This window comes from Aspergillus oryzae, chromosome 1 (genome assembly GCF_000184455.2).
Source record: "Aspergillus oryzae RIB40 DNA, chromosome 1".
Lineage (NCBI taxonomy): Eukaryota > Fungi > Ascomycota > Eurotiomycetes > Eurotiales > Aspergillaceae > Aspergillus > Aspergillus oryzae.
The window spans coordinates 512,762-525,237 of record NC_036435.1 but is presented as its reverse complement, the minus strand read 5'-3'; the positions used below and the strand labels follow the sequence as shown (position 1 = coordinate 525,237).

General features: G+C 48.4%; 3 protein-coding genes across 3 annotated transcripts; 1 reads left to right on the top strand and 2 right to left on the bottom strand.

The window, feature by feature from the left end:
• Positions 1–936: 936 nt before the first annotated feature.
• Positions 937–1,804, bottom strand: AO090009000194 (uncharacterized protein; the record flags this gene model as incomplete). Its single annotated transcript, XM_023234142.1, has 3 exons — positions 937–940; positions 1,030–1,597; positions 1,702–1,804. 3 exons carry the CDS (start codon positions 1,802–1,804, stop codon positions 937–939), a joined length of 675 nt encoding a protein of 224 aa, XP_023088553.1.
• Positions 1,805–1,928: 124 nt separating this feature from the next.
• Positions 1,929–5,504, bottom strand: AO090009000193 (ubiquitin-specific protease UBP2; the record flags this gene model as incomplete). The annotated part of the gene is made up of 8 exons (XM_001816637.3): positions 1,929–2,355; positions 2,415–3,081; positions 3,150–3,687; positions 3,746–3,834; positions 3,892–4,292; positions 4,347–4,392; positions 4,446–4,653; positions 4,716–5,504. 8 exons carry the CDS (start codon positions 5,502–5,504, stop codon positions 1,929–1,931), a joined length of 3,165 nt encoding a protein of 1,054 aa, XP_001816689.3.
• A 4,823-nt stretch (positions 5,505–10,327) lies between these two features.
• On the top strand, positions 10,328–12,011 carry AO090009000191 (uncharacterized protein; the record flags this gene model as incomplete). The annotated part of the gene is made up of 4 exons (XM_023234135.1): positions 10,328–10,865; positions 10,941–11,428; positions 11,486–11,849; positions 11,914–12,011. 4 exons carry the CDS (start codon positions 10,328–10,330, stop codon positions 12,009–12,011), a joined length of 1,488 nt encoding a protein of 495 aa, XP_023088552.1.
• Between the last annotated feature and the right edge of the window lie 465 nt (positions 12,012–12,476).

Sequence of the window (12,476 nt, the reverse complement as noted above, 5' to 3'; positions counted from 1 at the left end):
AGAAGACACTGAGAAGTAGTAGTTCAAGATGTTCCCAGTTACGCTTTTGAGCTAAGGAGCAGCGCGTACGAACGGATATATACTGTCTTCGGAAACCAAGAGCGGCTTGCGACGGAGGTGCGGAAAGATACCCGTAACGGGTGTTATCAACCCTTCCTTAGTACCCCGGAATTTCCCCGCATTCGTTAGAGATCGGACAACAAGCTCTTATCCGTCACTTGCTTTACTTAAAGTCATTACCACGCTCCCTTTACACAACTACTACCACAAAAGCAATCTGTATTATTCACGCCAAATCCCAATTCTATCAGCCTACAGCTTGTCAACTTCCGGAATGGAGGCAGCATGTTGCACTGCCGATGTGGACTGCCGATGGCGGGCAATGTTCCGTTTCCGATCCGCGGCCCGCCCGTCGGATCCATCTAAGCGATCAGTTCGAGTCACGTGTTTAGATTAGAGCATACTACAACCAGGTTATATAAGACATAGACAAATGTCATTGTACATCATAGACAGTCATAACTAATGGTATCAACCGCTATTTACAGGAACAATAAGTACCGACCCGCTGCCATGCACAGCCAACAATAACTCAACATCACACAACTAACATGAAGATTCTGTAAATGCATGTTTGGGCGGCTTGTAGTAGATATTTGCATGAACAGGGATAGCCCGAGGCTTAAAAGTCCAAGGCAATTCGAATTAAGTATGTCCTCATTTGGTTCGAGCACAGCAAGTATAGCGAAGGCAAAGAAGTCGTCTTGATCAATGAATGTTTCCGCAGCCTTCGCTTCAAAACAACATGTTTCGCTAAGGATAACCGGGAAACCTCGTCTATACAGCATAGAAAGGATGACATAGGCAGCATCATGAATATAAGCGCACCAACCACGGGATCAGGGTCAGATGTCACTGCACAGAGTGCCACCCAGCTTAGCTAGTTGAGCCAGCTATATCATCTAACCCTTTTCGTTTCAATGGATTCAGTGATGCGACTCCGGTCGGAAGTGTTGTTTCAGAGCCTACCATTGCACATCATGGAAGTCAGTGTCTTTGTTTGACGGCCCTCTGCCAGTGACCTCATTACCCCCCACACCTGTGGGGCCCGTTTTATCTTCTATATGGTGGTTATCTTCCGTACCTGATGTGCCTTTGTCAGCCCATATCTCATCGTATGCCGGTGGGTTCATGTCCACATCTTCTGCAACCGTCGGCGGAGTAACTCCCTCCGTAGCAATTCCTCCATCCCCGCTCAGTTGATCCTCTGGGGGAGACTCGAGTATCTCCCTGCAAAGAGGACTGACTAGACGGTCCTTCATAGTCGCATTGACGTATACTAAGAAGTACGGAGTCGGGGGATTTTGGCGGTCCTGGCTCGTGAATATTTCATCCAGGTCGTGCACTTCAGTGACATAGTTGTCGTTATATTTCCGCCAAATATTCCGTTCGAAATCACAGATGTAAATGTAGTAGTGCCCGAATTCAACGGAGCCATGATGAACGAAGACAGCATAGAGACGATAGGCCAAATGTTTGTAGTCAGCAAACTGGCTTGAGATCATAATTTGTAGATCCTTGATCTCCTGCTCAATGTCTAGAGGACATGTTAGTATAATTGTTCACAACAAGCAACCCAGGACGAAACAATATAGGAGCTTAGGATAGATGGGAGTAAAGAACGAGTAATGTGACACTTACAGTTCAGCTCTGCCCTCGCTATCTGGGAAAGTTGATTAAGCTCAGGTATAAGTTCTGAATTGATAGGAACCGCATCTGCTGCGATCTCGGGGTCCTCCTTCATAGAGTTCAGCTCTTCTAGAACATCCTTGGCATTGTCGAACAAGCTCGGTATGTCCAGGCCATCAGCTTCCTGCGAGGAATTAGCACATCTCTTTGCTGAGGATGGTAACCATCCTTCGTTTGGTTCATACACTTTGGCGTTGCAACTCTGCTCGACGAGCCTCGAGCGTTCTTAATGCATTTTTCCATTCCCAACACTGACGACGGCGATTCAAAATTTCGGGTTGTTGGGTGTCCATATACCGATCAAGGTAGATAGTCTCCTTCAATTCTAAATGGTGGGTGGACTTGAAGGAGCGCTTCTTGACAGGATCGAACTGGACACGCTGGACCTGAACCTGGAGAACTGGCGGCAGCTTGCTGATTGCACTAAACTGTTCCGCCACCGAATTACCTACGCTAACTTTCTGGACGTCAAAAGCACCGTCAATGGCAGCATAGATATCTCGTGATCCAGTGGCGACGTCGATCTTTATATCACACCACCATTCTTCCTTTGATCGCACTCCTTCAGTTGTTTGGATGTAGGACTTGGCTTTGCCGTAAAACAAGCTATTGAAGGAGAGTATAAGTTAGCCCAGACCTTGACATATAGAGGTATTGAAACTCACTCTTTCACCTGATCGAGCTGCTCACCGTCTGGAGCAAGCGAAATTGGCTTGATGGCACATTGACTCTGGAACAGGACATTATTGATTACTTCTGTCACATCCTGCTGAGCTCCAATCTCTACTTCCTCTATAAGTTGCTTCTGCGGGTCAGGTTGAGGACCAGGCCGTGGAGGAACTGGAGGAGGCTGGCTAGACAACTCATTCTGCTCACCAGAAGTCGGTTTGTCGGATGGTTGGTACTCAACTGCCTCAGGGGTTAACACGTCCTGCACGTCCATCTTTGTAGGATCTGTAACTAGAGGCTCGGGTTCCTTGTCATTAGAAGACGGGACTGTGGCATCGATCCTGGCGCCATCAGAAACAAGAGTTGCCTCGCTATCAACATCGCTTGTCGTTGAACGTTGGGGTTTCTCTGGCTCGGGAGCTATGGGCCCCTTGACTTCACTTTCCGGAGTCAGCTGTGGGGGCCCGAGAGGTCCCATAACTGGCACACCGTTGATTTCACCGAGAGCACTAGGTCTGATTCCAGACAGCGTCGACCGGCGACGAATAGCGGCTTCGTTAGACGGGCTGATCAGCGTCAACCGCGCCAGCTCCTGGGTGGGAATAACGTAAGTTGCTGGGGCAGTGATCATGTCATTGAAAAGAGTTCGCAACTCGCTAAGGACTAGAGCAGATAGTCGTGAGCTTTTCAAATCCAACACGCATACTCAAGAAAGCAAGAATATCACTTACAACGTTGGGACTGCTCAACCTCCTTTTGCGAAACCTTGCGAGACCCCACCTGTTTTTGGCCCAACATGTCCTCATTTATCTCCATTTTGAATTTCTCGAAGTCCAAGACCATATCACGGTATGGACGAATTGAAAAATAGAATTGCAACAGACTGTTGAGGTAGCAGGTATTGCCAATATTCTGCAGTCCAACTGGCCATTCAGCCAAGTTACGGTCAGGTTTAGTGGTAGAACCAGAAACCATATTGCTCAGCAGAGGGCTATTCTTATCTTTCGCGATAATCCGCAACGCCTGATTGTAGTTCTCAGCTTGTGCTGGAGCTTCATCCACACAGATAGTGTATGCTGCCATGATTGCTCCCTCATCCACGGTGCGGTCGGGTATCTGAAGGAGACGGTAGGCATCAGCAACGTCCATCTCACCGGCAGTCATTTCGCCTGTCTTGAGAAAATGTTTCAAGGCTTCCGATTTTCGCTCTTCTGCTAGCAGCTGGACTGCACGGCGAGCAAGATCCCGGCTCGATGGGTTGTCATTGACCTTGAGTGAAGTCAGCACACAAAGACTCTAAGCTGGATATAAGTCATGGAAGAAATACTTTAGCTGTGTAAACTGCCATAACAAAATCATCAGGCGTATCAGCGCTGACGCCAAGGAAAACCCGGGCCTGCTCAGCAGTTGACACCCCTATTGCCGTTAGTTATGCCATTTAAAACTATTTTGGTTGGGTCAACTCAGTCGTACTTTCTTCCGCTGCTGCCTTGATCCGCTCACTCCGCCTGCTATCTCCTATCCTCCATAGTTGTCTGCGGGTCTCAGTCTCCTGAACAGCAGTAGTGGCACCTAGATAAGCATAGAATTTCCCAATGATGCTTTCTTCCGTGAGTCGCTGATCGTCGTGACTTAGGCCAAAGTACTTGTAGGCATCAACCACGTCCTCTTCGGTATATTTCCCTTCGGAGTAGGCTACCTGAACTGCCTGGTCTATAAGAGAACCATCTTCTCCTCCTCTGAGAATCCCGATTGACTTCAGACACTTCAAGTAGACAGGAGTCCTAGCAGGATCCACCGAGACTTGTCGGTTAAAAGCCTCTATGATTGATGAAGCCGCCATGTCCTCGACAACACCCAGGTCTTCGTAGTAACTGTTGAATGATCAGCATTCGTACACAAGGGCGCAATTCTTAGATGAGACACACGGTTGAGGAGCCATCTGAAATTCACTTGATCGTGAGGCCTTCGGGTCTAAATTTTATTAACATGAATGTCATGGTAGGAGTTGCTGGCATAAAACCTACAGTCCAAAGATCCCAGTGCATAGAGAAGATCGTTGAAGACCGGTTGACGAATAAATTCTAGCTGGTGGCCCTTCTTCTCTACCACTGGCCTCTGTTCGATGAGCGCTGTAAGTTCGTGTATAACGTCATCGAGAAATATCTTGAGTTGATCGCGATAGGGAAACTCTGCCCACGGATTCGGTCGAGGAGGTTCCCAAAAGCCTTCGTTCTGGTCGAAGTATTAATCACATTGCAAATCGCAAGCACATACTCCAGTGCAAGTTTACAAACCTTAGAGCTAAATCCCAGGAATTCTAACAGGTCTTTGCAAGGCTTCCCTTCAACTCCGAAACACGTCATAAATCTTTTATTAACTGCTGAGATTGACTTGCTTTGTTGGCTATCAAGAAGAGCGTTGCTGATATATGTACGCAGGTTCAGCAAGACATTGATAGGTGTGGGTGGAGCAACTCCTTCCAGACGGTCAGGATGGGCTGCAAATGCCTCGTTCGCCCGCTGTCGCAGCACTTCGGGGTCTGTCAACAGTCGCACCCGGTCATCATTAAGCACAGGTGAGGCGAACCGCAAAGATACTGCGACGGAGCAAGACAAATATGAACATTCATAATGGAACATCTCCAGCATCTGTCCCTTGGGACTGACCTCCTCCGGCGCTGCGCCGCCTCTGTGCTTTCCGGACTTATATACCAGATGATGTACGTGGTCTGAAAATCTCGTGCTAGGTTGACCAATACCGGGCGTAGAGCTCACCTCAACTTGCAGATGATAGCGGCACATCAAGCACACAGCCGACACCTTTGTAGAGGCTCCAGTGTTGCCTTGTTCCGACTGAGGGACATAACTCTGTGCTGGTTTCGATACAAAATTATGGCGGCATGCCGCCGATGAGATATGTTCTAGCGGTCCATTGTAATATTCAGGAAACACTGGCGGGACGTCCGCGAGCAGATTGCGGCCGGTCGCTGGAGGGTGAGCAGGATCATATTCGTATATATCTTGTACAAGACGGGGGGCGGTCTTGCCTGGTCGTCGGGTTGTCCATGTCAGTACTGTGTGCATGGTAAAGCAATGCGCTCCCGCATCGGGCGAAGCTACATACCTGACCGTTGAAAGGACGTCATGGGGACGCTCGTTTGAGCTCACTGTAGGCGGGGATCAGGCCGAGGGATCCAGAGTTATTCAAAGGAATTTTTCCATAAAGATGGGATTTATGATTTTGCTCTTAGAGGTAGATCTGCAATGATTGATCACCTGAAAGCCAAGAAATCATTCGATTCTAATAGAATGAGCGTTGACAGTTGGACTGGCGGGGAGCCCACTGCAGTTGGAGCAAGCGGACGGCAACTTTGGTGACGGATTCACCACCGCCAACACGGTTGACTTCTGAGATTGTTCTGAAAGATGGAACAGTTACTATAGGTCATAAATTTAATACCTCAAAGAAAGGGACCGACAAAGTCGTATGGCGAACAAAGCCCTCTGTTCTCCCATCACTAAACATGAAGCTCTAGGAAAGCCCGGGAAGGCGGTGTCGCATGGCAGAAACCGCGACTTCCCAAAATCCCAGCGAACCGTCTGAACGACTCGCCCACTACAAGCAGAAGCCCATTCCAGATTCAACCGCCACCATGGCTGGACATACTGAAGATCACAGCTACCATCCTAAGGATGCGATCCAGGCGGCAATGAAGACCACTATGCTCACTGGTGGAGTGGGTCTCTTCGCCTCGGCAGTTCAGAACACCCTCACCAGGAAGAACGTTGGGCCATTCGGTGTCTTCGTGAGAAGCGGCGGCACGATCGGTGTATTCGGTATGGATGCAATTGGAATTGGTCAGTGTTATACTCGACTTTGCTGACAACTGTTATCCAGCGGCAATGGGAGGTACCTATGAGTTCGTGAAGACTGCGTCCGCCAACCTGCGGGAGAAGGAGGATCACTGGAACGTCGCATTGGGTGGTTTCTTCTCTGGTACAATCCTGGGTCTACGAGGTCTGTGTTCATATCCTCTTTCAATTGGCAATTACATCACGTTATTCTGACAGCTGTGCAGCCCGGACTTTCCCCGCCCTTCTCGGTTACGGTGCTGCACTGGCAACCTTCATGGGCGCTTTCGAATACACTGGCGGATCGTTGTGGGGTTACAAGAAGAACGCCGATATTGACGAGTTCGAGCGTCGGGAGCAATTGCGGAAGTCATACAGAACCTCGGGCGAGCAGACCCTTGCCGAGTTGGGTGAGGGACGAGGTATGTTCATCAAATCTGCCATGGCTTCAATGGAAAGTTACATTATCGCTGATGTGATCTATAGGTCTCTATGGCCCTGGCTACGCCGAGAGACGGGCACAGAGAATCAAGGAAGCATACGGTATCGAGGTCCCCACATCCCAGGCTCCCGCTTCATGAATATAGTTTGGTTTCCAGGTCTCTTTCCAATCTGCCGATTCCCAGTATCCTTGTGTAAAATTACCCTTAAATGTCGAACACGTTTAGCTAGCAACTTTGGCAAAATTCTTTACTGGAGATTGCATTGTTCTTTGGTCATGTTTTCTCTGTTGATATCTTTTAATCACTTGACCAACATGAACGTAGGAACATGGGTGGCGGCGTGACCACAATTCCGGTGTAAGGGACCAATTGCGCACGGCCAACGCATTATATGCTGGACTATGTATGCCAGGTCATACTACAATGTGCATTGCGATTATATTTAGAGTGAAGCAGCGAGGGACGTTGGAGACCAACGGTGGTCTATCTGCAAGAATATGCGACAAGGATCAGCCCATGCTCAGAGGATAAACTGCATGTCCTAAAATAGAGCAAAGGGAAATATTGAAACGATTACAGGCCCTAGATTGTTAAGCTTCATAATGTTGATACAAGCTTGTAGAGGCACTATGTAAGGTGGTATGGTACAACTATCCATGACGGAGTCTGGAGCGAAGTGACCAATCACATGGCGGATTTATCAAATCAGTCCAGCCTTAATATTCAGGTATCCACCCGCATTGGGCTGACCTAAGGATAATGTAAGAGACAGCGGGAATCCCGGAACGCCTATCCATATGATCTATGGAACTTGACAGAACGACTATCAATCTATTGAAGCAAACTCAAGGAATGCAAGGTCGATGCAGGGGAAGTCAGGGGATATGATATCATCCTCCTTGACTCGCTGCCGTAACCATAGGGCAGCAAGCAGACAACCTTGGCTGCAAATACTAGAGTTTTACCCTATGATTGATTTGGGGGGGTGGACTAATGTATACAATGAGGGTGGCGGTGGTTTCTGTGGTACGATACTGGGAGATGTAACTCCATGAATCAGACCAGCAGGTTTTACAACAGGATCGACTAATCACAGGTATCTGCAAGGTCTGTCACAACTCCAAACCCTTCTGAGGGATCTCATGGAAAGAAGTAAACATGAATAAGGGAGTGGGTGGAGGAACTAAAGTGTTTACGAAAAGGGGGAAGGACGTGGATCATCATCCTTCGCTTCGATACTCCGTACACTTAGTCGTACGTACTATGGAGTAAAATATGTACTTTTGTATATTGTAGGAGGGAAAATTCAATTAGGAGTATTTCTGTAACTATGAACGGGAATCTGCCCGAACCAGTCTTCTGGAAACCTTCCGGCTTGATCGACATGGAAAGCGATGAACCGTGCATGACGTCGAATAGAAGGTTTTTTTTTTGTATTTTCTTTATTTCCTTTCCTTTTTCAAACTTCTCGGAGGAGTCTACTGTAATTGTTGCCTCACCACATCCTGGAGAGGACGTCAAGAGCACGGCCCGAATATCTCCTTTTTCTCCCTGAACCTATAGGAATGAGTCAAATTAGTGGAGATATTGCCACTGGACGGAAGGAAGAAAAAGGGGTGGGAGAGGAACCAAATGAAGACATGAAGAACAATTATGCAGACGCTAGGAAGATTCAGTCAATGATGATTTCCTCCGTGTGATTAAATCGATCCACTGGGAGATGGACCGGGGTATTTGATTGGCGTATAGATTGATATGAGCCAAGGGGGAGAACCATAGCCACAGGTCAGCCTCTCCAGCGTTGACCCAGCCACTGTCCACTCGGTCCCAGGGGAGCGAAATGATTTGAGAAAACTGGTGATGGTGACGATGACGACGGATATTTTCATTTGGACTACGGAGTGGTTGGCGACAGTCCCGTAATTATTCGCCTCGCTAGATCTTGAGAATTGTTTCTGTCTGGTTGGATATTGATTAAATCAATATAGGCTCGACACTACTGCATACTCCTGAATCGACCCAAGCAGAAAAATGGTTCGTTGCTGGTGAACAGGCAACGGCATTTTTAATAATAGAAATGGTAATCAAACCAGCATTCTCTGACTTAGTACGCTTTCTACGACGAAATAGTATAATTAAAGGAAAAAGGAGGATACACTGAGGGACATGGGTACTTACTACTACTAGTACTAGTATACCAACCTCACTAACCCTGAGTCGGTAACATTATTATTTGACGTTTTAAAAAGTGGTAATTAGGGATTTACTCCATACTCTTCTTTTATTTGTTCTCTTTCATCCAAACAATAGAGATTGGCAGTAGAACTACTAGTACTGTAGTACAGAGAGTTAAGTATTCTCCTAGGTAAGTAACCTAATTATTATACTTTGGAATTTTTATGATGAACATTCTCCTTCAGCTGCCATCCTTCATTGCTGGAGGTTGAAAATATTTTCTACCTCGGTATGTCATTATTACCTTCCATTCCATGGAAGCCTCTCTCTCTCTCTCTCTCTCTCTCTCACACACACACACACACACACATACACACAAACACTCCCATTCTCTCTCTTCTACTTTCTTCTTCTCCTCTTTTCTTTCCCAATCAATGCTCGTGAAGTCAAGATCCCGTTTGTTCACGAAGGCCGAAGATTGGTTCGGGTCCGGGGAGTCCGTTCCACTGTTTTGGGGGAACCAGTAGTAGTTCTTGGTCGTCATAACGTCGCATCTGCCTTGAAGTCTTTTCGCCGGGCGTAGACGTCATCCGGAACCGTCCAAGGACTAGATAGAACTTATTACTTAGAGAACCCCTCACTCTCTCAGCTGAATTGAACACTGCAATCGTACTTTTTGACCTCCTCGATGCCCTTTTTCTCCTTTACCAACCACAACTCAAATATCGCATGATTTGGTTTTCCTGCCAGGCCAAAAAGACGGCTATTCTGATTATTGATCGCATCCCAGCGCCGAATCCTTTAATAGTAGACCCGGTGGGGCACATTCTAATGAGGGATCGGCCGTGACTACTACCGGACAGAGTACGACGACAGCGACACTATCGCCGAAGATTAGGAGAGTCGTTACCCTTTTACTTGAACTCCCCGCAAACAGTTCGCTCCAGACCCTCTGGACGCTTTTTAGTCCGCGCCTTTAGTTCAAGGAGGTCACGTCCCAAACCCCCGTTCGCTGGGTAACCAATTCCAGAAAGCCGTTTCTGGTGGTTTATCTTGGGAATTGGGGCATTACCCGATCTGGACTCTTTTTTTAAATTATCTCCTTTTTCTTTTTTTTTTTTTCTTAAATCTCATATAGGTTTTCTTTTTTTACTTTCTCTTGTTGATCATTTTCTCCTATTCCCCTTCTTTTTGCCTTCTAGAAAAAACGAAAACCTCTTGAACACTACTCCATACATATACATACATACATACACCCCCATATCTCTGGTTATACTTCTCACCAAAAATCTCGGCCCGCATCGACCATCCGTCGGACTTTAGGCACTCTCTCGATCACGGGCCTGGTTTGCACCGCCCAATTGCTCGCCTTGTTGAAAGCCATTCGCCGCCGCCCCCTCCCCCTCCCCCTCCTCCTCTTCTTCCACCCTATCAACCATGGCCACAGTGGTCCGGTCGCAGACGCCTCTGCAGGACACTTACGGCGCCATCTCACAGCCCGCAAATTCCATATTCTCAGGTCGGGGCTATGGATCGCGGTCTGCTTCTAGACCGAACTCCTTTATAGCCTCCAACTCCGGCTACAACCTTGCTACTGGTGCTGTCGCTGAACCCCCGGTCACGCAGAACGGTAAATTTCATGAGGAGTTCGATGTCGCCAGCCAACGTGGTTCCGTCGTCTTCGAGGGCCCGTCATCCGCCGCCGTACAGCGTTCCGCATCTCAGATGTCCAACTCCCGCTCCGCGACACCCACGCGATCCGGTACTTTGAAAAAGAAGTCCTCCCTCAGCAAGAGAGGCAGTATGCGACGCAGCGGGAGTAAGAGGAGCCTGCGCGCGGGAAGTGTGAGGAGTCTAGTCCTAGGCGATAAGGAGAAGTATAGCGTCGACGGCGCCGAAGATCAGAACAGCGCATTCTACATCCCTGTTCCTACGAATGGAAACCCGACGGAAGTTTTAGCAGATCGCTTTCAAGGTATGGCTTTTTCTGTAGCACAGCGCAGCTGTGTACCCTTTGTACACAGGAACCTGTGTTTCTGACATACATCAGCTTGGCGTAAGGTCCTAAAGGATCTCATTGTGTTCTTTAAAGAACTCCAGAAATCCTACGAAACTCGATCCAAACTATTCATGTCGGCATCGAATATAATCAACAATTCAGCGTTACCTCCCACTTTTCTCAAATCCGGCGGCCTTGCTGATGCGACCGATATTCTGCGTAATTTCCATAAACAGGCATATCAGGAAGCGAGCAAGGCTGCTGAGGTGGAAAACGAGTTGGTCGCTCAGCTAATGGGACTCCGAAACGACCTGCAAAAGAAAACCAAGGAGATCAGGAGTCTTTCGGGCGACTTTCGAAACTCGGTAGATAAGGAGGTTGACGCCACCCGCAAATCCGTCCGTCATCTGCACGAAGCCCTAGGCCTGGTCGACACGGATCCGGCGGCCACAGCCGGAAAAGGAGACCCATTTATCGTCCGTTTGAGTGTCGACAAGCAGATTGAAAAGCAGATTGAAGAGGAAAACTACTTGCATAGGGTATGGGATTTCGCATTGAGAGTAACATTGACATATAGTTACTAACATGTGATGCAGGCGTTTCTGAATTTGGAAAATTCGGGTCGCGAATTGGAATCCATCGTGGTTAGCGAAATTCAGAAGGCATACAAAACTTACGCCAACATCCTCACACGGGAAGCCGACGAGGCGTACGATGCCGCCGAGAAGCTTCGAGCAGGGCCCATCTCGATGCCACACGACCACGAATGGAACTCGTTCATCGCAGAGACCGACGAGCTAGTCGATCCGCGAGTTCCCCTTCGAGACATAGAGAATATCTCCTACCCTGGTAAAGACCATCCCGCCGCTGCAGAGGTCAGATCGGGTATGCTGGAACGTAAGAGCAAATATCTCAAGAGCTACACGCCTGGCTGGTGGGTCTCATCCTTCCCTTCTCAACGTTTGTCTTGTCACTAACTTGATATAGGTATGTTTTGTCTCCGACTCATCTTCACGAGTTCAAGTCAGCCGATCGAGTGGCATGGCAAACACCAGTGATGTCGCTGTATCTCCCGGAGCAAAAGCTTGGTTCGCATTCGCAACCGGATTCCACATCCCATAAATTTATGTTGAAAGGGCGGCAAACGGGGACGATGCACCGGGGCCACTCATGGGTCTTCCGTGCCGAGTCGCACGAGACAATGAAGGCGTGGTACGAAGACGTCGAAAGCCTGATCTCCAAGACCGGTGAAGCAAGGAATGCGTTCGTTAGGAGACATGTGCGCACTGTAAGTGGTGCAAGTTTCGGGCGGACGTCCACGAGCAGTGATAGGGTTATGGATGAGGATGAAGCAGACCGCACGCCCTACTCGGCGGGGTCAGTGGTTTTAAACCAAGAACGCCCAGCATCTCAACCGCGTGAAGCGGGCGGCCGTTTCCCCAGTGATGTGCATATAGACCGCCATTTGGAGGCCCCACTGTCGCCGTCAAGTGGAGAGAGCTCCGGCGAGAGAGATCTGTTGGCGGCTGTCGGATCGTTGCCTGATGCCAAATCACCCCTCCAAAGCACACGCCACTCCATATCTGA